This window comes from Manduca sexta, chromosome 13, assembly GCF_014839805.1.
Source record: "Manduca sexta isolate Smith_Timp_Sample1 chromosome 13, JHU_Msex_v1.0, whole genome shotgun sequence".
Taxonomy (NCBI): Eukaryota; Metazoa; Arthropoda; class Insecta; order Lepidoptera; family Sphingidae; genus Manduca; species Manduca sexta.
In genome coordinates, this window is record NC_051127.1 from 6,730,618 (window position 1) to 6,753,364 (window position 22,747).

At 40.0% G+C, this 22,747-nt stretch overlaps 1 protein-coding gene across 2 annotated transcripts in view; it reads right to left on the bottom strand.

Moving 5' to 3' along the window:
* LOC115449385 (kinesin-like protein Klp98A) overlaps nucleotides 1-22,747 on the bottom strand; it is a 55,726-nt gene that overhangs the window by 7,366 nt on the left and 25,613 nt on the right. For both annotated transcript variants that reach the window (XR_005112292.1, XM_030177192.2), the window contains exons 3-26: nucleotides 20,273-20,383; nucleotides 19,225-19,341; nucleotides 16,692-16,931; nucleotides 15,981-16,156; nucleotides 15,270-15,394; nucleotides 14,718-14,833; nucleotides 13,470-13,640; nucleotides 12,928-13,167; nucleotides 12,249-12,438; nucleotides 11,771-11,951; nucleotides 11,388-11,544; nucleotides 10,993-11,166; nucleotides 7,390-7,512; nucleotides 6,160-6,282; nucleotides 4,824-4,992; nucleotides 4,344-4,482; nucleotides 3,782-3,998; nucleotides 3,355-3,445; nucleotides 2,957-3,108; nucleotides 2,630-2,838; nucleotides 1,918-2,086; nucleotides 1,298-1,340; nucleotides 578-747; nucleotides 1-189 (exon numbers count right to left, since the gene is read on the bottom strand). Coding sequence is in view for 1 of the 2 variants with exons in the window: in XM_030177192.2 (XP_030033052.1) it covers nucleotides 1-189; nucleotides 578-747; nucleotides 1,298-1,340; nucleotides 1,918-2,086; nucleotides 2,630-2,838; nucleotides 2,957-3,108; nucleotides 3,355-3,445; nucleotides 3,782-3,998; nucleotides 4,344-4,482; nucleotides 4,824-4,992; nucleotides 6,160-6,282; nucleotides 7,390-7,512; nucleotides 10,993-11,166; nucleotides 11,388-11,544; nucleotides 11,771-11,951; nucleotides 12,249-12,438; nucleotides 12,928-13,167; nucleotides 13,470-13,640; nucleotides 14,718-14,833; nucleotides 15,270-15,394; nucleotides 15,981-16,156; nucleotides 16,692-16,931; nucleotides 19,225-19,341; nucleotides 20,273-20,383 (3,792 nt within the window). In the remaining variant the exon portion in view is untranslated. The remainder of the gene's footprint in view (nucleotides 190-577; nucleotides 748-1,297; nucleotides 1,341-1,917; nucleotides 2,087-2,629; nucleotides 2,839-2,956; nucleotides 3,109-3,354; nucleotides 3,446-3,781; nucleotides 3,999-4,343; nucleotides 4,483-4,823; nucleotides 4,993-6,159; nucleotides 6,283-7,389; nucleotides 7,513-10,992; nucleotides 11,167-11,387; nucleotides 11,545-11,770; nucleotides 11,952-12,248; nucleotides 12,439-12,927; nucleotides 13,168-13,469; nucleotides 13,641-14,717; nucleotides 14,834-15,269; nucleotides 15,395-15,980; nucleotides 16,157-16,691; nucleotides 16,932-19,224; nucleotides 19,342-20,272; nucleotides 20,384-22,747) is intronic.

Sequence of the window (22,747 nt, forward strand, 5' to 3'; positions counted from 1 at the left end):
CTTTCTGAAGAAGGGCGAGAACTCGACGAGCGTGTCCTTGGTGAGCGGCGCGCGGTGGAAGGGACAGCGGCGGTCGGCCGAGCACACGGTGAGCAGGCGCCGCAGGAACGACTCCAGCGCCGGCCGCCGCGCGCGCGCCACCGCCTCCGACGACCACAGCGTGCGCGCCGGGAACGGGATCGACGCCACCTGCACGGGTTTAGGACGCGCTTTTATCGATCATTTGCCATAAAACATTCTATTGTATCGCCAACATCGGACACAAGCCCCGATGAATAACAGTGAGAGCGAGCTTGAGTATTTTTTCTAAATTTTGTCAAACTCAAACCGCCATGTGTAAATCAGCTCTTATACATATCTATATTACCTAAAATGTTATTTTTACAAGAGGAATGACTTAAGAGTATAGACATGTTTATATTTAATATAATCATAACTGTATAGTAGCCACGTAACACATGTAAGCCAATAGACAACGAGCATCGAGTGCAGAACCAATCGCGCTAAACATCGGCGTTTTGGTCGTCAAACCGACTAATCACGAATGTACTTACGACTTACATCTATTTGTACTCACCTTAGGCCCATAGGTCCTGCGCATGGTGAGGTACAGATCGCGGAAGCGCCGGTACCTGCGCAGGAGCAGCCAGCGGCAGTGGTCGCCGAGGCAGATGCGCACCTCGTACTCGTGGTGCGTGGACGCGCCCGCGCCGCGCGTCACCCAGCCCGGGATGCTTACTACTTCGTCTGGAAGGGAGATCAGGGTACATTGATACTATGCTCTACTGTTATCGTAACATTTTTATATTATACCAACATTTTTTTTTTTTTTTTTGGGAAACGCCATGGTTATCACCTGGTGTACCCTGCTAATGGTGTACAGGCGATCCCCTGGCTTAACAACCAACATAGTTCAAAACGTTGGATGATATTGTTCATAAGGTAGTCGTAGACATCGTAAGCGAACCAGTTCTGTTATCATTGAATTATGTACTTATAGGTAAATTATCTAAAGCTGCCGCGAACAACACATACACACGTTGCGCGTACATAGTGTGTGTGAATAAATTACGTCAGTCGAAAAATATGATGTTATATTTGCATGTTTCTATCCATTTAATTATAATGAAATATTTTATTAACATACGGTGTAAAATTGTGTTAGTGTCAGTACTGAAAACGCACCAGCTTTAATTAATAGACTTATAAAATAATATCTGCAGACGAAAGTATTTTGCACGTTTTATAGATCATCGAGCTTACTTCGATCAAAGGGGTTCATAGATTTTATACTTACTGAAATCTATTGGATGCATTAACCCTGGTGACATCGTAGGATCCTGAAAAAAAAAACATATTTACTATACGCATCATAATCAGTTTTGAAAGTTAAAGACTTTAAAAGCGACACTTGTCTACTCACATTTAAAATTGATTGAAAGTCAAAATCTAGATCATTTCAAACTTTGAATCATGTAAGTATTTTTCGATATACAGGGTCATTTTGACATTGCATTACGAATGATTCCACATAGTATCTTTATGAAAAACACACTTGACAATAAGTTACTCGAACCGTAAAAGTAATAAAAAGGTTTCGAACAAAATAAATACCAATAAAAAGTAATTTGAATTTTACACGCCTTAATGTCACTACTGTTACTCTAAGAGAATTCGTCACATCGGCAACATGAAACTTCCAGTCAAAAACACTCACGCGCACGCCATATTGCTATGCTAAAACTAAAATCGAGATTTTTGGTAATAATATTCGTTATTCATAGATGACTTCAGACACAAAGTTAGCAAAGGTAAAAACGAGTATGTGGTTTAATTTCTTAACGCAATATCAAAATGACCTTGTATATAGTGGACTCAATGAATACCTATTGCAATCATTCTGTTAGTGATACTCACCGGCAAAGGTACCTCGATGAGTCCCGGCGGGCCGTCCAGATGGTTTCTGGAGTTCTCCAGAGAGTTCCTGGACCGCAGCGGATCGTCCCACGCCTCGGGGTGCTCCGACGACAACTCGTCGTTCGACGTGGAGACATTGTCAGACGCTTCTATCTCTTGCTCTTTTAACCTGACGAAATTATTTTTTGTATTGATTCGATCCCACCTTGGGGGAAAGAATATAAAATCTATTCTAAAATTATACCAAAACGCAATGCATGCGTGCTATTGCGATAAAAACCCCACGTTTGATTTGGCAGTCTATCTCACTTCACTGTAGGGTACCGTGCCAAGGACAATGTGCGATTCGCAAGCATTCCTTCCAGATTTATTACTCCTAGTTGAAGACTTCAGAAGAGACACCAGCTATTTTTCTATAGATTATAAATAGACTTCCTCGGTGGCGTAGTTGTATTGCATGTCCGGTACAATAGCGCTCTGAGGTCCTGGGTTCGAATCCCGGGTCGGGCAAAGTGATATTTGGGTTTTTCTGCTCAGTATCAGCCCGGAGTCTGGAATTTGTGCCTGATATGGCGATAGGCTCGCCCCTTATCACATCATGGGACGGAACACACTTGGCGAAAAGTGGGTGCCCTAGTTGCGAATCTGCATACCCCTTCGGGGATAAATGCGTGATGTTATGTATGTATGTATGTTATAAATAGTCTATCACCTTTGCAACAACGGGTCGACGACATGTCCATTCTCGGTGTGGTTGCTGTCCTCGGTGGTGACCTGCATGTCGCTCTCGGACAGCGTCAGCGACGGCGTCTCCTGGATGGGAGTGACCATCATCGTGCGCTTGTTCGGCTGGTTGTCGAAGAACGAGTACTGCAGCGCCATCTCTAGCCGGACGTATTTCTTTTGCAGCTCTTGGAGAACCTGGAGAGATAAAAATGTTTTGGAGTTAAAGCTTAGTTGTTATAATCTCGTTAGGTTCACAACTCGGTGTGTTGTGGCTTCTCATTGGCAGTATTAGCTTGGTGTTGCCAGTGCTCACCGCGATCTGTCGGTTGAGCTCCTCCTTGGAGCAGTCGTTCTCGAGCGAGGAGATGACGAGCATCTTCTGCGCGGCGATGCGCGAGCACAGCCGCTGCATGGCGCGCAGTGCTTCCGCCTCCGTCACCTGCCGCCGACCCGACTTGCCTTCGCCTGCACATGGGAATATATACTATATCTATACATAGAGCTTTTGCTCGCGGCTTCGTCCCTGGATAATAGAAGCCTATAGAAAATTTCTGAGATGTTATGTACCTTTCTACATTTTGGAGAATAATTAATGAATTATTATCACATGGTCAATATATTGGTGCCGCCGCTCTACACGATCCGGTTCGGCGGACCATGCATTAAACCTATTTCCTCAACACCCTGTACAGTTTATAACTAGCTACAAACCTGCTATCCGCCGTCGGTACTTGGCTCTCTGGTGCCTCTCTTCAGGCGACCGGTCCATCGAGCTGGAAGACTGCCCTTCCACCACCCTCGGCTGAAATAAAACAATTCGATAAGTTGTATTTACGCTTCCTTTATACTGTACACTGGTATTGTGGGATTATAACACATAAAATAATCACTTGTACAAAATAATTACATTATATATTTTTTCCTATTTTATTTTAACCATATGACAAGAAATAAAAGATTTTTTATTAAAGCCTTTTTTTTCTCAACGAATAATTAATACTTAATTACTCTTGATAATATTTTCGACTTTAAAAGTGGTGAGATCACGCTGTAGTTGTACAGCACGTGTACTGACCGAGTTAGTCGAATTGGGACTGCAATTCATCCTTAACCAGGCTTCAGCTTCTCTGAACCTCACCTTATGATAATCCTCAGTGCTGGACATATCATCGCTGTCGTCAGGCACCGGACCCAGTCTGAACGCGGGCAGCGGTAGCGGCTGGTCGGTCGGCGTGGGCGGTGACGGTGGCTCCTCGGTCGGGAACGACTTGGGAGACCCTGATGTGGCTGTGTGGAAGGTGTCTTCGGCGTTGCCTGTGTTAGGGGATTCCAGCGGGTCCAGGCTTAGGCTCAGACTGGTGAAAAAGATTTTGAGGGTTAAAAGGCGGTTTGGATCAGGTGATATACTATCTTTTTGAATAATTTGATAATTTTATAGTTCGTACGTTTCCAGGTGCGGTATACTAGTCAAGCAAAAAAAAAAGTTGGATTCGATAAGAGAAATATAAGTCGCCTTGGATTGGTATCTATGGTCTATATTTATTTCTTGCCTATCACATTAAATTTGGGCTTGATATTTCAAAAACTGACTATCGCATGAGATGACGGATATAAACTCTCAATAATTTGTAACCACCAGTTACATCTCTGCCATTCGTATACTTTATAATATATGACTTCAATATTGAACTGCTACTGACTTCATTCTCTTGTTGCGGTACTCCTCCCTCTCGTCGGCGGAGAGCGGGTCGAGCACGTCCTCGCGCGGAGTCCGGCGCAGCACCAGCTCGGACTTGCTGCGCTTCACACCCTCCACGGGAGACACCTCGCCGTCGCCCTCTACACACAATTATATGTACATGTTATTGAATTCATATAAGGCTGGGGCCATATCAATGTTTAATGTTATTGATTATCGCTTTAACCGAGGCGATATGTAAGCACGACTTATCGCCTTAATTTGAAAACTCCATTCAGGCATACACTTGATCTTTGTCACGATTTTCGTCATTTGGTTTTGATGAAATGCTATATTTTTACACCTTATTTACTGAAATATTGAACATTAACTTCAACCTTGCGTGACCGCAATATAAGTGAGGAACGATAATTTTAGGCATTATCCTAGAAGGTCCAAAAACAATATTGAGTGACGTAAGCAGACGCTTATCACATCTTACCCCTAACAGCAGAGGGGCTGAGATCCGAAGCCAGCGCATGTCTGAGCCCCAGGTCCTGCGTGCCCAGTAGCGCCAGCTCCGCCTGCAGCCGTTCGATCTTGACGCGGTGTGACGCTACTGACTTCACTCGGCTCTGGAGCTCTTCTTCTAGCTCAACTAACTCCTTTTTCTGGTGAAAGGAATTTATTTTAATTAATATTTTTATAAAATTTAATTATATCAATGATATTCAAAGAAGCACACAGTTTACAATACTCTATACAATAGATTTGCTGAAACATGTGTCGTAGAACTTAAGACATAACATTCCTTACCAGCATTGTTAATTTACTCCACTGCACCTGATGATAAGTGAAGTTCGGTCCAGGTGGAGCATTGACTGACGAGAGACAATCACCCCTCATTAGTCAACACAATTATCCCGGCCCGGTTATGGACAGGCCGATCCTCGAATACGACACTTAAGTTTTCGGCTTTCGTAAGTTTCACACCATGCGAATGGTCACTATCAGTTATATGTTGAACGGTGGTCGCTATCAGGACGGATACAAATATTTTACCACCAGCTATATTATTCGAATGAATTGGAGTACTGGTGGTAGGATATTTGTAATATTGATAATAGATAATTTCTACCCTAAGATAAGAGCACCTTGTAGTCCTAAAGTGTATTTGCCTGTTCAATATCACTATTTTTTTTTCTTTTCTCATGATTGAAAACTATGATTGTAAATGTAGGCGAATGCACGCTGTACGCCGTTATTTAAGTATGAATCTATGTTCTCTTTTATTTGCTATCGCTAATTTTATTTTATGCCGCTCCAGGTTTAGTCGATTGGATTTCATCTTATCCCATGTTAACGGTGATGTGCGTGCATTAGCTTATATAACTATTGTGACTATGTACAAGAAAGACTTGGAAAAAATACAAAAGAAGTACTGAACAATTGATGACAAAAAGAAAGCCCGGAGTTTCTTTCTGCCTTTCTTCTTCGGGGAGTCACCACCTAGGTAGCGAGTGAAAGGCGGGTAGGTTAGCTAGGCTAGGGCTCATGTCCTCACCGGTGAGGATCGCGACGCGTTACCCTTCTATTCCCCCTACTTGCCAGCCCGAGCTGGTTACTTCGTACTTTTGTACCTAGTCTTTTGTATAAACTTTATCCCTAATTTAAAATCTCCATAGTTATATAAGTGATTTTAATAGTTGTTTAGAAATAATAATTATTCTTATTCTTTGTTTTGACGTATCATAAGTGCAACTTTGTTCGCCTACGTGATAAATAAAGTATTTTATTTTTTATTTTTTTATTTTAAAGCTGTCTCAGTGTTGACTCACATGCCTGTCGACGGTCTCCTTGATGCCGGTGGCGGTCTCCGGCTCGCACTGCCGCAACAGATGCATCAGGCTCTCGGTGCTGGTCTCCGACCCTGGGCTGTCCGGACTTGATGTCGTCGAGCTCTGAGTAAGAGAGTCAAATGTTATTTAGACTTCTACATATATAGATTTTTTTTCCTTTTATGGGGTAAGAAGAGAGTAAAGCCTCATTCAGACGGTGCAATTATTGCTAGCAATAATCGTTTCTTGAATATCCATCAAAAGGTTCGTATGCGCCAATGCTGGCAAGAATTGTCTCGCCATTGCGCATGCTCAGACGGGATACGATTTTAAGCAATAAATGGCGTACGATTATTACTATCAATAATTGACCATCTAAATGGGCTTAACACTTATTTCGCCAACTATGTTAGGTTATTAGGGGGGTGTGACTATTGACACAACCGGACAGTCTCTGACATAGACAGAAGTGTAAACCATAATTCGCCACGTGGTGACCCTCTTGAAAGTCACTACGGTTTTTTTCAACCCATCGCAATAATGGACCAATCAGAGTAAAGTTTTTATTGAAATGCTGACAAATGAGTTATTTTGATTGGTTTATTCTCGGAATTGGATCGAAGATTGAAATTAGCATGGTTTATTAATATCGGCACTGATCCAGATTCAGAGATAATACTGTTTGTCTTATATAACCAATACCATATTAGTACCTATTCTAAGCTCATGTCTTTATTCACGAAAGGCTGAGCAGAAACGAAACTTGTGCGGCCACGATCAAGTTTATATCCACCCCATGATGTTACAGAAGACGTATCTATCGCCATTACAAGAAATAGGACAAGTTAGTATACGTAGGCTCCAGTTAGTAGAAATTATATTGTTAATATGTGAAAATAATATTACAAAATTTCAACCATCGACACGTGAAAAATGTAAAATTAGTAATTTTACACCTATAAGTGTTAGCCACAATTTTCCTCAACCTATACACTGCAATTATTTTCAACCTTGCACATCCTTTAAGATTAAAACTTGTAAAAAACATAATTAAAATAATTATTACCCTTGCACAAAGCTAATTTTAGATACATTCGCAAAAAACGATAGAATTCCTCCTAAATCATAATCACTAATCGCATAACAATCGATATAGCACTAATCGATATCAATCACTACAGCAAGCCATTCCGATATATCGATAAAGCGGTTCAGTACCATGCGACTTACCTCGAGCTTGCAGCCGCTCTCCACCAACTGCGCGATGGTGTTCTTCGCGTACTCCTCGATCTGCGACTTTTTGGAGTCCACTTGCGTGCGCAGTTCCGCCACGCGACCCTCTTCCGTCTCCGCCTAGAGTGGGGAGGGTGGCAACAAAAAAATAAAATGAGGGAGTTCTGAATATCAAAGGGGGAACCATTTTAAAATTTTAATTTAAAAAAAAAAATGTTTGGATTTCGACTAACAACCTAATGAATACATAATCGATTATATTATTTTAGGAATCGATATGTTTTCATTGTAAAATGTTTGGATTGAAATTATTTCATTAAAATAAAAGACAAATATAAAACGTCATATGTTTTCAAACCACAAAATGATTGTATTTATAATTATCGTTAGGAATGTTATTCATTCTTTATTTATTTAGTATGATCATTAAGCTTCCTGTGTATGCAATGACGTAGGCATTTTTTTGTTTAGGCGTTAGTGTAAGCTCGCATGAACCGTCACGTATTCACAAAAGCTCTTTTTATATGTGTAGCAAGGCTTTTTTAAACTGTATTTGAAGGTGTTATCCTTAAGAAAATAAATTCAGCACTCCCTTAAACCAAAATTATAATAGCATAAATACAGTTTAAGCATAACATTATAATGAAAAAGAAAGTGAAATAAAATCAGAATCTATAAATAATAAATAGGTAATTATAGATCTATGTTAGCTCAAATAACTATAAACAAATGATTGCTTACATTAAAAACAAGCCATAAATAACGTTTATCTATGCTAATACGCTCATATAACTTTTACATCATAATATGTCCGATTTAATTTATTTTCGATCGTAACAATTTAGATAAACATCTTAATTTATGCTAATGTTTATTAGTGGAAATTGTTTTCAATATTTTTTAAACTTTTGCTATAGATTTATACCAGAACTTATTCTTCCCACCTCCTGGGAAAATTGTTTTCATTGTTGTATTTTTTTATTTTTACGATCTATGTATATCAGAACCTATCCTTCCCAGCTCCTGGAAACGCCGTGTGATCGGGAAATAAATCATAATCCAGGACGACAAATGACAACTTCATGACATTCAACTCTACAAACACTTACCGACTTAATTTTCAGTTAAATCTAACAGCATATCTAAAATTCTCCACTTTAATAACTGAATGTCGTAAAAAAATAGACAAAGCGATGCATACTATTATCTAGGACCTAACAAAATGAAGTTTGAAGTTATCGTTTCTTTTTTATTGCTTTGTTTAGTAAAATATTACTAGAACAGTACTGTGCAACAGCGTTTTGTACCGAGGTCGAAGGAAGCGTTTACGTTTATACGTATTTGCTATCAAGATACATTGAGGCTACAATTATTAAATTAAGGTGCCGTCCCAAATATGTTTGATGCGCGTCGACAACAGTTAAAAATGCATAGTGATGTATAAATTATATAGTGCATTACCATAAAAAGTCTTATAGATGTAGAATAGTAAAGTTGATTATTAAAAACAAAAACTGCTACTTCTAAATTATACTGTGTGTTGACCATTGCAGTCAATTTGCTGTTATCAGATATATCTATCAAAACAATAATTAAACATAATTGGTATGTTTGTAACCTTGGCCGAAAAAGTCGATAAATTATGACAGATCGACGGCCTACTGTCTTATGACTAGAAGGTTATAACTAGTGTTAAAGATTTCTTTATACGATCACCTAACCACACACTCACACGCACACTCACATACATACACACCCATATACCTCACACACACACACGGGTACCAGTTTGACTTTATCCCAAGGGATAGGCAGAGGTGTAACCAGTGCATCCACTTTTCACCATAAGTGTTCCATGATGTGATAGTGGCCAGTGGAGTCCCCTCATGATAAATTATCTCTAACGTCCATAAAAAATGCAAGACTAATGAATGCACTGCCGGCTTATACTTGTTTATACTAACCTTAAACATTTCAAAAAATCTTCCACACTCTATAAAAGTTCGATGTACCATAACAAATAAAAAAAATCCCTAAACCAATACTTTACATAGAATCATTCGTTAAAGTACTAGTACATAATATTAATGTTCACAATAAATACTAATAGATGATACATAACACAACAAATAAAGACGTTAAATGTTTGCGGGCACGTACACGGCACTGTGCCGCGCGATCATTGGCGTAATATAAAAACAATCATTATTATTGTTCTGCTAAAAGTGAATGCATTGGCCGAAACGGACCGTACTATTTGTTCTCGAACGAAAATCGCGTTAATTTGTCACGAGTGACGCTTCGTGTGATACGTTGACTATAATGCGTGGACCAATGATGGTCTCCCTAAATCGAGGCGACTACAATAACATCTTTAGTTAAAATTGTCGTGGAATGAGGTAAATTGTAAGATTTAAAACAAACCACAATAAAAATAACCGTATATGTATGTACTAGTGGCGAAAGGCGAAATTTTCCAAAAAGGAACTCGACACAAAATATAGGTACTAATATGCATAAATGCAGTATGCAAATCGTTCTGACAATAATTAGATTCTACATGAATTCTGCATAAAGGGAAGCCGGTAGGAATGAAACAGCTGACCATCGATTGTTTTCAGTTCGAAATTTATCAATTTTTTTTTTTGCACAAATTTAGACTTTACATCCATCATTATTTCTCACTGTATAACAAGTAGGTAAAGCGACATTTTCCCACGAGTGTAAACCGATCGAGAACGCGTGGTAACGGACACACAATTGACTTTGCGTCGCGTTACGTAACTCCAGTAATTAGAGCTTCATTGATAGAGAAAGTATTGTCCGCGAATCTCATGTGTATGATGTATTGTCTAGCATTTAATTGTCATTTTGTAAATTTTGTTAATAAATACGATAAAAACTATAGTGAATAATGTTTGCTACAAAATGGTTAGAATTAAGGTTTCACATGTAGCTACTTTCCTTAATTCATATTATTGAGGGTCAGTGACCACCACGGACAAGGTCGATTAAAATACTTTAACTAAGGTTTATTTTAACTTATAAATACTTAAAAATGAGTATGCAAACGAACTACTAACCAATGAACGGCCAATTTTGGAAACCAAGCATAAATCATTTGTAAACATATCCTTTGCTAAAGAACAGTATTTAGAACACAGAGACATAGCAACACGGTGAGAAAACGGATACAAAAAAACAATGCAATGTATTCTGTATATTCCGCCAATTTCTTTCACATGAAACACAATACACAATCACAGCAGAAACACTAACAATTGTTTCACATCGATACAAATGCACAACAAGTTGAAGCCGAAGCCATAGGAAATTAATACTTATCAACAACTATACTAGACTAGTTGCATCACTGACTGATAATAAATAAATCTATATGAGAAGCGTTTCTATGATATAAGCGTAAGCAAATCCGAGCGCTCAGAGATCTGTAGCAGCGCAGGAAGCGCTACGTCACGTCGTAGACTTACCGAAGCACTCCCGTTGCGTAACAATCGCTACGATCAGCGTAGCCGATGTGTGTCCCGCTACAGCGCTACGTTACGCGTGCGGTGTGTGCTACGGCGTAGTGGTACTTACGCATCCGCGGTGCGTGTCGCTGAGCGCCCGCAGGCGGTGCGTGCGCGCGGCGAGTTCTCTCTGGCGACAGCGCAGCGCGCGGCGGCGGTTGGTCCAGCCGCGCTCCAGCGCGCGCCAGTCGCCCGACAGGCGCCGGCACGCCGCCGCGTACTCGCGCTCCATCGCCTCACGCTCCTGTATAGACGAGCAGATTAGATTAACATTTGTTCTAAATCTTAAAAAAACGTTGGTTATAAAAGTAAAGATACGTTGTGTAACTTTACAAAATGGTAACGTTTATTTATTTTTGATAATAATAACTAGTATCTCATTTACAAACAATTACACAACTTTAAAGAAATTGAAATACATAAACATTTCCCCAGTAACTCATCACATTGCGTCTGTTGTCTCACCTCGTCAAGTTTCCTCTGCGCCTGCAGTAACTCTTCCCTCTCTGCGTGCCAGCGCCGCTGTCTCTCCTCCTGCTGTAGAAGGAACTGCTGTCTCTCGCGCTCCAGTTCCGCGCGCTGAGCCTCTATCCGCTCGCAACGAATCTCACTCTCCAAATCACTGGTAAAAAAAAATGTAAATTTAAAACCTTTAAAATAGCTAACACCCATAGGCCTGTCTACTGATACCGTCGACTCCAGCTTACGGATGACTAATTTAGATGAATTTATTTTATATATTAATCGAAATATAGCGATCGCTGCATATATTGGCTGGCGTTTTATAGGTAACATTTACTTAACCATTATAGCTTGTTAATCTCCGTGCAGTACAAGTTATTACTCACGATAGAGTCTGGCTGGTGTTGAGGTTCTCGGTGCTGGCGGCGAGGTCGGTGGTGGACCAGGAGAGCAGCGACAGTCGCGACAGGTTCATGGCGGAGGCGCTGCCCTCCTGCCGCAGCTTGGCCGCCTCCGCCGGGTCGTTGTAGCGGAACATGTTCGTGCGCCCGAGGAGAAGGATGCAACCTGCACATGCAAAAAAATACTTTTAGCAAGTATAATTTCTTATAGCACATACGTGTGTTGTTCAACGAAGGCGGCGCTATACTAAACCTTAAAATGGGGGACACAATTTTGTAACGTTACTTCTTTTAGGTTCTAGCTCCTTGAAGCTGAATATCACCAACAAGTATTAAGACGCAAGGCCTCACGGAAACCGAGATATCCCACATCGTTTCTCATTACTGCCAATGGGTATTTTAAAAAAGTTCTCTATGACTGCTGGTAGAGTTCTCTATGACTATTATAGTCAGGCCCACATACCTTGGCTCAGCTTAGCCGGTTTGTCTATAAGCACGGTGTTCAGCCAGCACTGGGCGCCCTGGCAGGGGTGCACAGTGGCCACGCCCGCATGCAGGGTCACCTTGCAGTGCAGCGGCAGGACGCCCGCACCACTCAGGACTATATCCGGCGTCGGAGTCAGCTCCTCGCTGCCGATCACTGTCTCGCCTTCCTGTTTAAAATAATTAGCGTTTAGAGGTATTAAACAGGGTGACATTATTTCGTTGTGATTGGTCATGGTACGTGTAAACGTCAGTGGCGAAAGGTGACATTTTCCGAAAGGGAACCCAACGCTCCATATAGGTACTAATATGCATGAATGCGGTCTGCAAATCGTTCTAATGATAATTAAAATCCCATATATTCTGCATAAGGGGAAGCCGGTAGGAATCGGGTTTTATGCAGCCTACGCCACTGGTAAACGTAATAATGTTTAGTTTATAAATGCATGATCTCACTACAGGTGTATGAATGGAGTTTAATATATCAGGGTGAATTCAGGATTATTATAAGTCAAGAACATACACAGCCACTGTAGTATCTTTTCTAGAACCTTATGCACGGCTGAACTATATATCAGTTGAGGTTTTTTGCCGTCGTTTCGATAACTCATAAAACATCAATATATACAATTCTTGATGTTTAGCACATGTCCACGAACCTTCAGGTGGTAGAGCGTGACGCCGGTGGAGAGCAGGTTGTCGTCGATGCCCACGAGGTGCGGCATGTCGGAGTCGAGCACGACGCCGAGGCCGCTCTTGCGCAGCCCGAGCGCCTTCTGTTCCTGCAGGATCTGCTGCGTCTCGCGCCACTTCTCCGTCCACTTCTCCGTGAGCACTTTCTCTTGGGCTTCTTTCCGTTGCAACGTCGCCAACATGCCTGGCTCGTTTTCCACCGGATCCTGTGTAGAAATAAAAATTTGAATATAACTTTTTTTTTCAGAGTGTTTTATATCCATAGCATTATTTTACAGGATAGATGAATATGCGAGCTTGAATACAGTGGCGCCGTTTTGCTCCTGAAAACAATCTTTAAGCAGCTTTTAAACACTACTAATAATAGTCACTTAACACTTTGCAATATTATGTTTCATATCGATAGATGTAGACTCCACTTATTTAAAGAATCGATAAGTATCGATTATCGATATTTAAAGATAACGTCACCAACATGAATCATTTTGCAATGTTTTAATAAATTTACCGTATTGTGAGATATCTGCGCGCGCAGCTTCTCGATCTCCTCGCGCAGCTCCCTGATGAGCTTCACGTTGGGATCCTCGTTGATGGTCGGCTTGTTAATGATGTTCTTGGCTCGGTTCGCGTAACGGAGCGTCGATAAGGTCTCGCCGTAGTTACAATCCGCTGGAGAAATCTATAAAATAAATAATAAAAATAATATCAGGCATGTATTATGTACTGCCCCACTGCTGGGCACGCGCCTCCTCTACTACTGAGAGGGATTTGGTCTTAGTCCACCACCGCTGGCCTAGTGCGGATTGGTAGACTTCACACACCTTCGAAATTCAATTTTTACAACGAAAATTACAAGGACAAAGAATATTACTAACTAGCTTTTGCCCGCGGCTCCGCCCGCGTTATAAAGTTTTTCAGGCTAAAGTTTTCCGTTATAAAAGTAGTAGTTTCCCGGGAGCCTATGTTCTTCCCAGGGTCTCAAACTGTCTCCATACCAAATTTCATCTTAATACGTTGGGTAGTTTTTGAGTTTAACACGTTCAGACAGACAGATGCAGCAGGGGACTTTGTTTTATAATATATTTTTTAGAACTTTTAAAGTGGAACAATCTCGTCATACATCATTGTTGCATAACTTTAACCGTTTACGCAGCGCAGGCAACGGAAGCTCTCAAAACTTATAATTTTCCCCGTTTTTGCAACATGTTTCATTATTGCTCCGCTCCTATTGGTCATAGCGTGATGATATATAGCCTATAGCACTCCACGAACAAAGGGCTATCCAACGCAAAAAGAATTTTTCGGTTTGGACCGGTAGTTCCTGAGATTAGCGCGTTCAAACAAACAAACAAACAAACAAACTCTTCAGCTTTATATAATAGTATAGATAGATTAAAATTATTAAAACCACTAATTATTAATACATAATCTTAAAGTGATATGTCTCTAATGCTTCGTGAGAATGGCCCCAACTTGTAATTAATATTGTTGACGGTTTAAACTTAACATTCAACTCATTATATAGAAAAACTAGCTTTTGATCGCGGCTTCGCTCGCGTGAACAAAATTTTCCGTGATAAAAGTCTCGCTATATATTTTCCCGGGACAGAAAGCCTTCCTAGTGTCTCAAACAACCTCCATACCAAATTTCATAAAATGCGTTCAGTAGATTTTGAGAAAATCGAACACATACAGACAGACAGAAAAGGGGACTTTGTTTTATATGTATAGATAGATATTGTATGGGTATACTCACAGCTGCAATCATGATGGTCTTGGAGTTGCCGCCGAGCGAGTCCTTGAGCAGCCACGTCAGCACCGAGTCCCTGTACGGTATGAACACGTTCTTCTTCGAGCCTTTTTGCGTTCGAGCTGGGAGTAAGACGGGTGTTATAAAGTCATAACTTTATAGCTAATAATTGAATACATGAGTCGGATGAAGTTAGCTAAGCAAATACATAAATTAAATAATGTAAACTTAATGGAATATTTTTTTCAAAGAAGTCGATAAGACTTATTATCTTATATCGGGCACAAATTCCAGACTCCGGGTTGATACTGAGCAGAAACACCTAATATCACTTTGCCTGACCCGGGATTCGAACACACCTCACAGCGGAACCGTACAGCGCACTTAATACAACTACGCCACCGAGGCCGACAGATGGGACAGTCTTATTTGCAATATTTTCATTTTCCAAATTCAAATTTGATTTTTCTTTAAATATAATTGACGTTGTATCATTATGACGAGTACATAAATATTCGCAACGTGATGTGTTTAGTGTGGTGTGAGTGTGGTACTCACGGTCGACGGGCTGGCTGGACTCTGCGAGCGCGGAGATGACGGAGCCGAGCGTGACGAGCGACTTGTTGATGTGCGCGCCCTCCACCAGCCGCTGCCCCGTCGCGCCCGTCGCGTCCGCGCGCTCGCTGCAACAACGAACAACCATTACATCAGCTAACATATTATAAGCGACTTTTTTTCACATACATACATACATATCACGCCTTTATCCCATAGGGGTAGGCAGAGACTATGGATTACCACTTTGCACGATTCTGGCATACTTCTCACGCTTCCTCCTCCGGTTCCGGGTACTTTTGACCTGGCCTTTACTGAGAATGTCATATATCTGATATTCAAAGGTTCGGTGCGGTCGACCCTTACCGGCTCTTCCATCCAAATTCGCCTTATAAACCTATAATTTTATTTTAATAACTAGCTTTTGCCCGCGGCTTCGCCCGCGTTATAAAGTTTTTCGGGCTAAAGTATTCCGTCATAAAAGTCACGCTATATATTTTCCCGGGAGCCTATGTTCATCCCAGGGTCACAAACTGTCTCCATACCAAATTTCATCTTAATACGTTGGCTAGTTTTTTTAGTTTAGCTAGTTTAGATTCGCAGACCGCATTTATACAAATACCTATATAATGTTGTGTACCTTTTAGAGTACTTCACCCTACGCCACTCAAGAATAGACTAAGTATTCCAAGGTATTCAATCCGAAGTACTCACCTGCCAGCCAGATCGACGAGGTGCACTTTCGACACGGTCTCGCTGGGCATGTTGTTGTGGCGCAAGTAGCTCGCCTGCACGAACGTGATGGTGAATATGGCGTGCGAGCGAGACGACACGTCGTTCATCTGCGTCGACGCTGTGGTGCGGTGCAGGTTGCCGCGGTGCATGCACTCCTGGGGGGTGAATAGGGGGTAATACTATAACATTTTAATGTTTCGAGCTTTCTCTACTGACGAAGTTTAGGCGTACAAGGTCAACCTTCGATTTCACGTAAGTTGTATCGACTCAGAGTGGAAGATCATCGCTTACCAGACAATATACTATCCCAACGCGACTTACTTTTAGGTATAGCGGTATAGCCGTACCTAATAAAAAAAAACTGTAAATTTTTAAGTGACTACGTATATATAGCTGATGATGGTGAGTAATCATAACCATCCAAAAGCATCGACAATGCTAGGGAATCCCTCAATGCGTTGCCGGACATTTGAAGCAGGAATAGACACTTTTACTCACGGTCAATAATTCAATGAACACTAACCGTTACTACCGGATCGATCGGAAATGGACCAATCAGAAGCTTGGCATTCATACAAATACTTTATTCTGATTGATTTATTTTTACCGTCAATTGAGGATTGGAATATTTTTTTTTTATCGATATTTAAAATTCATTTAATAGAAATTCGTAAATTGAATCATTCTTACCTGTATGTCATCATAGTCCGAGACCAGATGTTTGGACAGGTCCTGGACGTACGGTCCCAGTTTCGGATGCTCCCTCACCCTGAGGGAATGTCCCGCGTCAGTCGCCAGCAGATCCTTGACCCTCTCGTTGTATATCTCCAGGTAGCTGACCTCCGTGCGATACGAGGCACCAGATTCCTTCCCTGCTGCCACTCGGGAGAACAGTTGCCTGCATATACGAGGGATGAGGCCTTGGCACTCCTGGAGACAGAGATTGTCAGATAAAAGGATAAATGAATTTTATTTTCAATAATAAAAAAAATATTGTAAATGCGATCAAACTAATACAACAAGAAATTGTTTGTGACCACTTTTTTACTGGTGGTAGATATCTCATATGTGAGAGTCCGCCTGGGTAGGTACCACCGCAATATCTATTTCTGCCGCCAAGCAAAAGCAGTGTGTAGTCATTGTTGTGTTCCGGTTTGTAGGACATTGCAGTCAGTGTAACTGCTGGACATAATGAGACTTAACATCTCACGTCTCAGGATGTCGAGCACAGTGGAATACCAATCAATATTTTGTATTTCAAGGTGTTGGATGGCAAGCTCGCCACGTCATTCACAGTAATAAAAAAGATTGTTCTAGTAACGAATCGGAGTCGACGTGAGTTTGAGTACAATAATTTCTTGCTCAATTAACATAAGTTCTTAAGATACAAACGACAGAAGCCATCGAAGTACACTAATAATAACACGATTTAAACATCGTTAAGGAAGCGATATTGTTACCTTCAGTAACATACTTAGGTTGGTTACAAGATGAAATTATAGATGCGAAAATTTGTAAGTAAACACTTCAGTGTTGAAACCGCTTCACATATTTCGATGATATTTGACAGAAGGATTAACAATGCTGGGGATTTAGTTATGGGTCACTTTTATCCTGCAGAAAAATTATCAAAATAACGTATTTTAGAAACAAGTTTAAATAGCCTACAACTTGAGAGACCTTAAAAGTAGAATTTCAAAAAGGGCGGCACACTATTAATTAATGTGGCAATTATTCAAAATAAAAATATAGTATTCAACTAAATTGCTTCTTTAATAATTTTTCCGTTTAACATCTTTTGTCCTTCGTTCCCAAATCATCCACTCTTCTCTCTTTCATCTAGCTCACGCACTTTAATTCCACTAGCTTTTGCCTGCGGCTACGCCCATGTGAGTTTTCCCGGGATAAAAAATAGCCTGTGGTACTCCGGAGTAGTATACCATCATATTAGTGAAAAAAAAAGTGATAAGACTTAACATCTCATGTCTTAGGATGGCGAGCGCAGTGGAATACCAAACAAGACTTTGTAATTCAAGGTATTGGATGGTGTTTCTACTGTTTATGGGCGGTCGTATCGCTTACCATCGGACGAAAGGCAAGCTCGTTTCGTCATTAAAGCAATAAAAAAAATCCAAAATCGGTTTAGTATTTCCTGAGATTAGCGTGTACAAACAAATTCTTCAGCTTTATATATTAGAAGATTCCAAGCATCACACTACACCCCACATTTATTTACCATTTCATTATGCATAACATATTCTGTTTAGCTCACACCTGAGATGGATCTTAACAATATCAACGTCAGATTATCGCTGTACATAAATGATTCACGTAATACCGTTATCAATGATCGTAACACTGAACGTGCGTGAGATAATTCAAATCGCTTTATCTGTTCTCTTGTATTGAAGAATCAACATCGTTGAAACGTATCTGTTTTTGACGAAGAACGCGAATTTAACGTATTGAAACGGTGTCTTAACATTGGCGGTTTTTTTTTAGTAAAAAATAAGCGCATGAATCGTTGTTTTTTGATGTTACTTTGTAAGAGAATTAATACGTGGCGAAGTCGATTGATAACAACTGGTTGATAGATTCCTTACTTGGATTCTATCAACCAGTTGTTAACAATCGACCCGTTAAGCTCCACTGGAAATTCAAATATGGATATGCTTGTTCAATTTTTTTAAAGATTTTCTAAAACTAACCTCGGAAACTATTTTAGGTATTTCCACACAAAGCCCAGTATTGCCAATAGATTCTTGTTTTTGTGATCCCGTAATCTACACCGGGAGAAAACTGCGAATGGGATACTGGATCCCGCGGCTTAGCGACTGCAGGGAACTGGAGGAAAGTTGGGAGTGGATATCTGTGGAGGGGAAGTGCGGAGGAAAGAAAAAGAACCTTAGCATGGGCGGAGGGGAGAAGGCCAGGAAATGTTTGCGAGTTTGCATAGCCCCCAGAGTAGTTATTATCATGCGGTATACACATTGAACTGTTAACTAAGGCAATTCATTTGCCTCGGGTTACATTTCGAAAAAAATTCACCCTTCGCCATTGGATAATACATATGTATACTATATAATACATACATAGCTACATAAATACTAATTATACAAAATATATAGTATGAGAACATAATAATCTTCTAATGTGTGCGATGTTTGTTTCTGATATACTTATGCCATCGCTAGTTTCCAAGTGTTTAAGAGACACAACTCACGTTTGAGCCCATCATGGTAAAGGTCTTCCCGCTGCCGGTCTGTCCGTACGCGAACACGCACGCGTTGTAGCCCTCGAACGCGCTGTCTATCACGTCCAGCCCGAGGTCTGCAAACACCTGAATGAAAACATACTGTGTGTTATCGTAGGGAGCAGAAATTAGCCACTTAATTAATTTTGCATAAATATCGAATACCTACAATTACCTTTTTAAATGGGTTTGTAGAAAAAAAGAATTATCAAAATCGGTTCATCCAGTCATAAGTTCCGAGGTAACAAACATAAAAAAAATATAGTCAAATTGAGAACCTCCTCCTTTTTTGAAGTCGGTTAAAATATTGTTTGACACCTCTGCTTTGAACAAACCTAAAGTATGACTACCGCTTGTACCATAACCACACGTTTGACAAATGCCGTGAGACGTAAAGAGGATGTCTTCCAATGTCAGCCTCAACACGACCGCGTGGCTGCGTCGCAAGTCCTTGACGCAAGCAAGCGCCAGCTACTTCCCACGATTTGTAGTCAAATCGACAAAATAGGATACAATATACAAAAAAACTTTTACATTGCCGTAGGTACTACAGACGATTGTAAACCCATACAAGCCAAGCAAACGCCTATTCCACACGTTTGAATTGGGGTAATTTGGTACGGCTTGGAAATTGTGTTATTGCGGCATTATTACCCACTTTAAATTATAATTTATAATTATTGTCGCATTACTCTATTATTAATAACACACATTATTCTATTATTAATAATAGGTAATTTGCCTAACTACGTTCTATAATTATAAGTACGTATATAATTTTTCATACCGTTAAAACGGTGAAACATGTTGCACATGTAAGATATTTAACATCATAATTTATACCATGTTTTATGTAAAATAAATTGATTTGATTTGATTTGATTACTGGAGAATACATGTTAATATCACTGTATATAAGATACTTTTCTAAAAACGTTTTACGATAGAGGCTGAGCCTAGTATGCGACTTTAAGGGCTAACCCAAATTGTAAATATTATTAAAACGACGACTTATTACCTGTTCCTGCGAAGCATACTGGCTGTCGGCGCTGTCGAACGACCAGTACGAGTGATCGAACGTGAAGTCTTTGTATTTCTCACGGCTACCGTCATTTTGCTCTTTGCTGTTCTGTAAAAGAAAAAAAAAGAATAAATATTAACAGTCAATAACAGCCACACTATTCCAGTCCCTGCTTTAAATAAGTGTTTTAGACTAAGTGTTGAGGAGTTTCGGTCCTGAAACATCCATTTTTTGGTTACAGCACTAACAAGTCCATATACTTCAAGAGTTTTGTTTATTTTGGCACAGGAAAATGCACCGTCAATAGTCATATCCAAACTGCCATTTACAATGCTTAAATAAATTGAAACTAATCGACGAAGTATTAAATCGGATTCAAACTAAACTAAATCAAATCGATTCTTGACTTTCGTCGCAGCGAGCACTTCGCCGCGGATGCTGACCAAAATCTTGAACAAAATAAGCAATATAATAGCTAATTGCAAATTTTCGTCACCCTCTGTCCATAATTAGCCTTGACAACTATTACCACTTTACTATTGTAACAAATTATAATTAATTGGTAACGCATCAACCAATTACAGGGTTTAAAAAGTATGAACGACAAACTGTGACTATGAAGCATTAAGTATTACATAATTTCAATTGTATATCATATTATTACGTCGACGTCGACTGCCTCGATGGCGTAGTTGTAATTGTACATAGTTCGAGTACAACTACCGCGCTGAGGCCCTGGGTTTGTATCCCGGGTCGGGTCAAAATAATCTCAGTCGCAGCTCGTTGTCAGAAAGTTGGCGGTGTGATACCCCCGTATCCTCGGAAAGCACATAAAGCCATCTTGCGCCTGATCTCTCTCCGGTTATATCGGATTGCCGTCTCACCGGACTGTGAGAGTGAAGGAACAGAGTGCACCTGTGTATTGCACACACTTATGCGCTATAATATCTCCTACGTACTTGGCTGATGACCGTGGCGATTAGCCGCCATGTCCGAAATTCGGCTAGGAAGGAATAAATCAATCAATAATTGAAATCGCGATATTTTGTAAGCCAATTACAATATCTTTGGTAACTTATTCTTATCATACTGTCTTCACTTGTAATTTTTTACCTAGTCCGTTATAATATATAATGTTTGGACATCATTGTCAGTTGCGCATTTGTAATTTTATAAATAACTTATACTTATTTGTCAATAATTCTCAATGTGTAACCCTTTGTTTCTTAAACATAAATAAATAAAAATTATTTGATGTACATAAATTGTATATAGATACTAAGTAACTGAGATGGCTGTTGAGAACAAAAGCATATGAGTACCTAGCGGCTAGCTCTCGTTTAGTTTAATTGCTAATCTTGGAATATTGTAAAGTGAAAGTACTTAAACGCAGGACACGTATATCTACAATTAAAAACAAACAGTGAGACCAGACCTGTATTATAAGGGTCATTTTATCATTCGTGTTACTAGCTGAAACTACATATTTATCTTTTTGAAAATGCAAAAAGAGGCCCTGCTTCAGTACCATTAACTGCAGTGAGGTCGTCTTGCCGTGGCGGTAGAACAAAAATTGTTAATATTATAATATGCAAACTTTTGCCTGCGCCTCCGCCCGAGTTAAGTTTACCGTAATTAATATTTTCTCGCGATAAAAAGTGGCCTTTAGTTACTCAGGAGTAATGTAGCTTCCTAAAAGTGAAAAAAAATCGAAATCGGTTTAGTAGTTTCTGAGATTATCGCGTTCGAGCAAACTGTTCAGCTTTATAATATTTACCAGACTTTGCTCGCGGCTTCGCCTGCGTGAAGGAGTTTTCCGGGATAAAAGTCCCGCTATATATTTTCCCGATATAGAATGTAGCCTATAATCTTCCCACGGTCTTAAACTGTGTCCATACCAAAATTTAATAAAATCTGATCAGTACATTTAAAAAAATCGCTAACATACAGACAGACAGAAAAGGGGACTTTGTTTTATACGTATACATATACATTCATGAGAGTAGGAGACTCTACATTATGACTTAACATATACCCATTGTAGTCTAATGTCTACTAAAAGCATTCAACATAATTCGTGGTTATGTAACCGCTCGTAACAATTGCTTCCGAGTTGAATCTAAAATGACCCATAAACTCATCATAATACGAGGCTATTGTGCGGACGCTGCTTTCTCGCCTCACAAATGATCAACGAACACGCCAAGTTCGAGCGTGTGGGAGCGCCATTATTGTTTATGACTTTAGGGTTCAATTTTCTTTACATTAATTAGTCTGAAATATTTGAAGGGTTTTAAGCGGGACATTAATGTAGATTTTCTTACAGTTCGGTCTGGAAATATTGGGAAGAGCCCTATCTTTAGCAACAGCCTCCTATGATTAATAATCATGAAGCGGAAAGTAAAAGATTATCTTAAATAATATAAGTTGATTTATAATGTATGTAGCATTAAACAGAGCCCCGTGCACTTG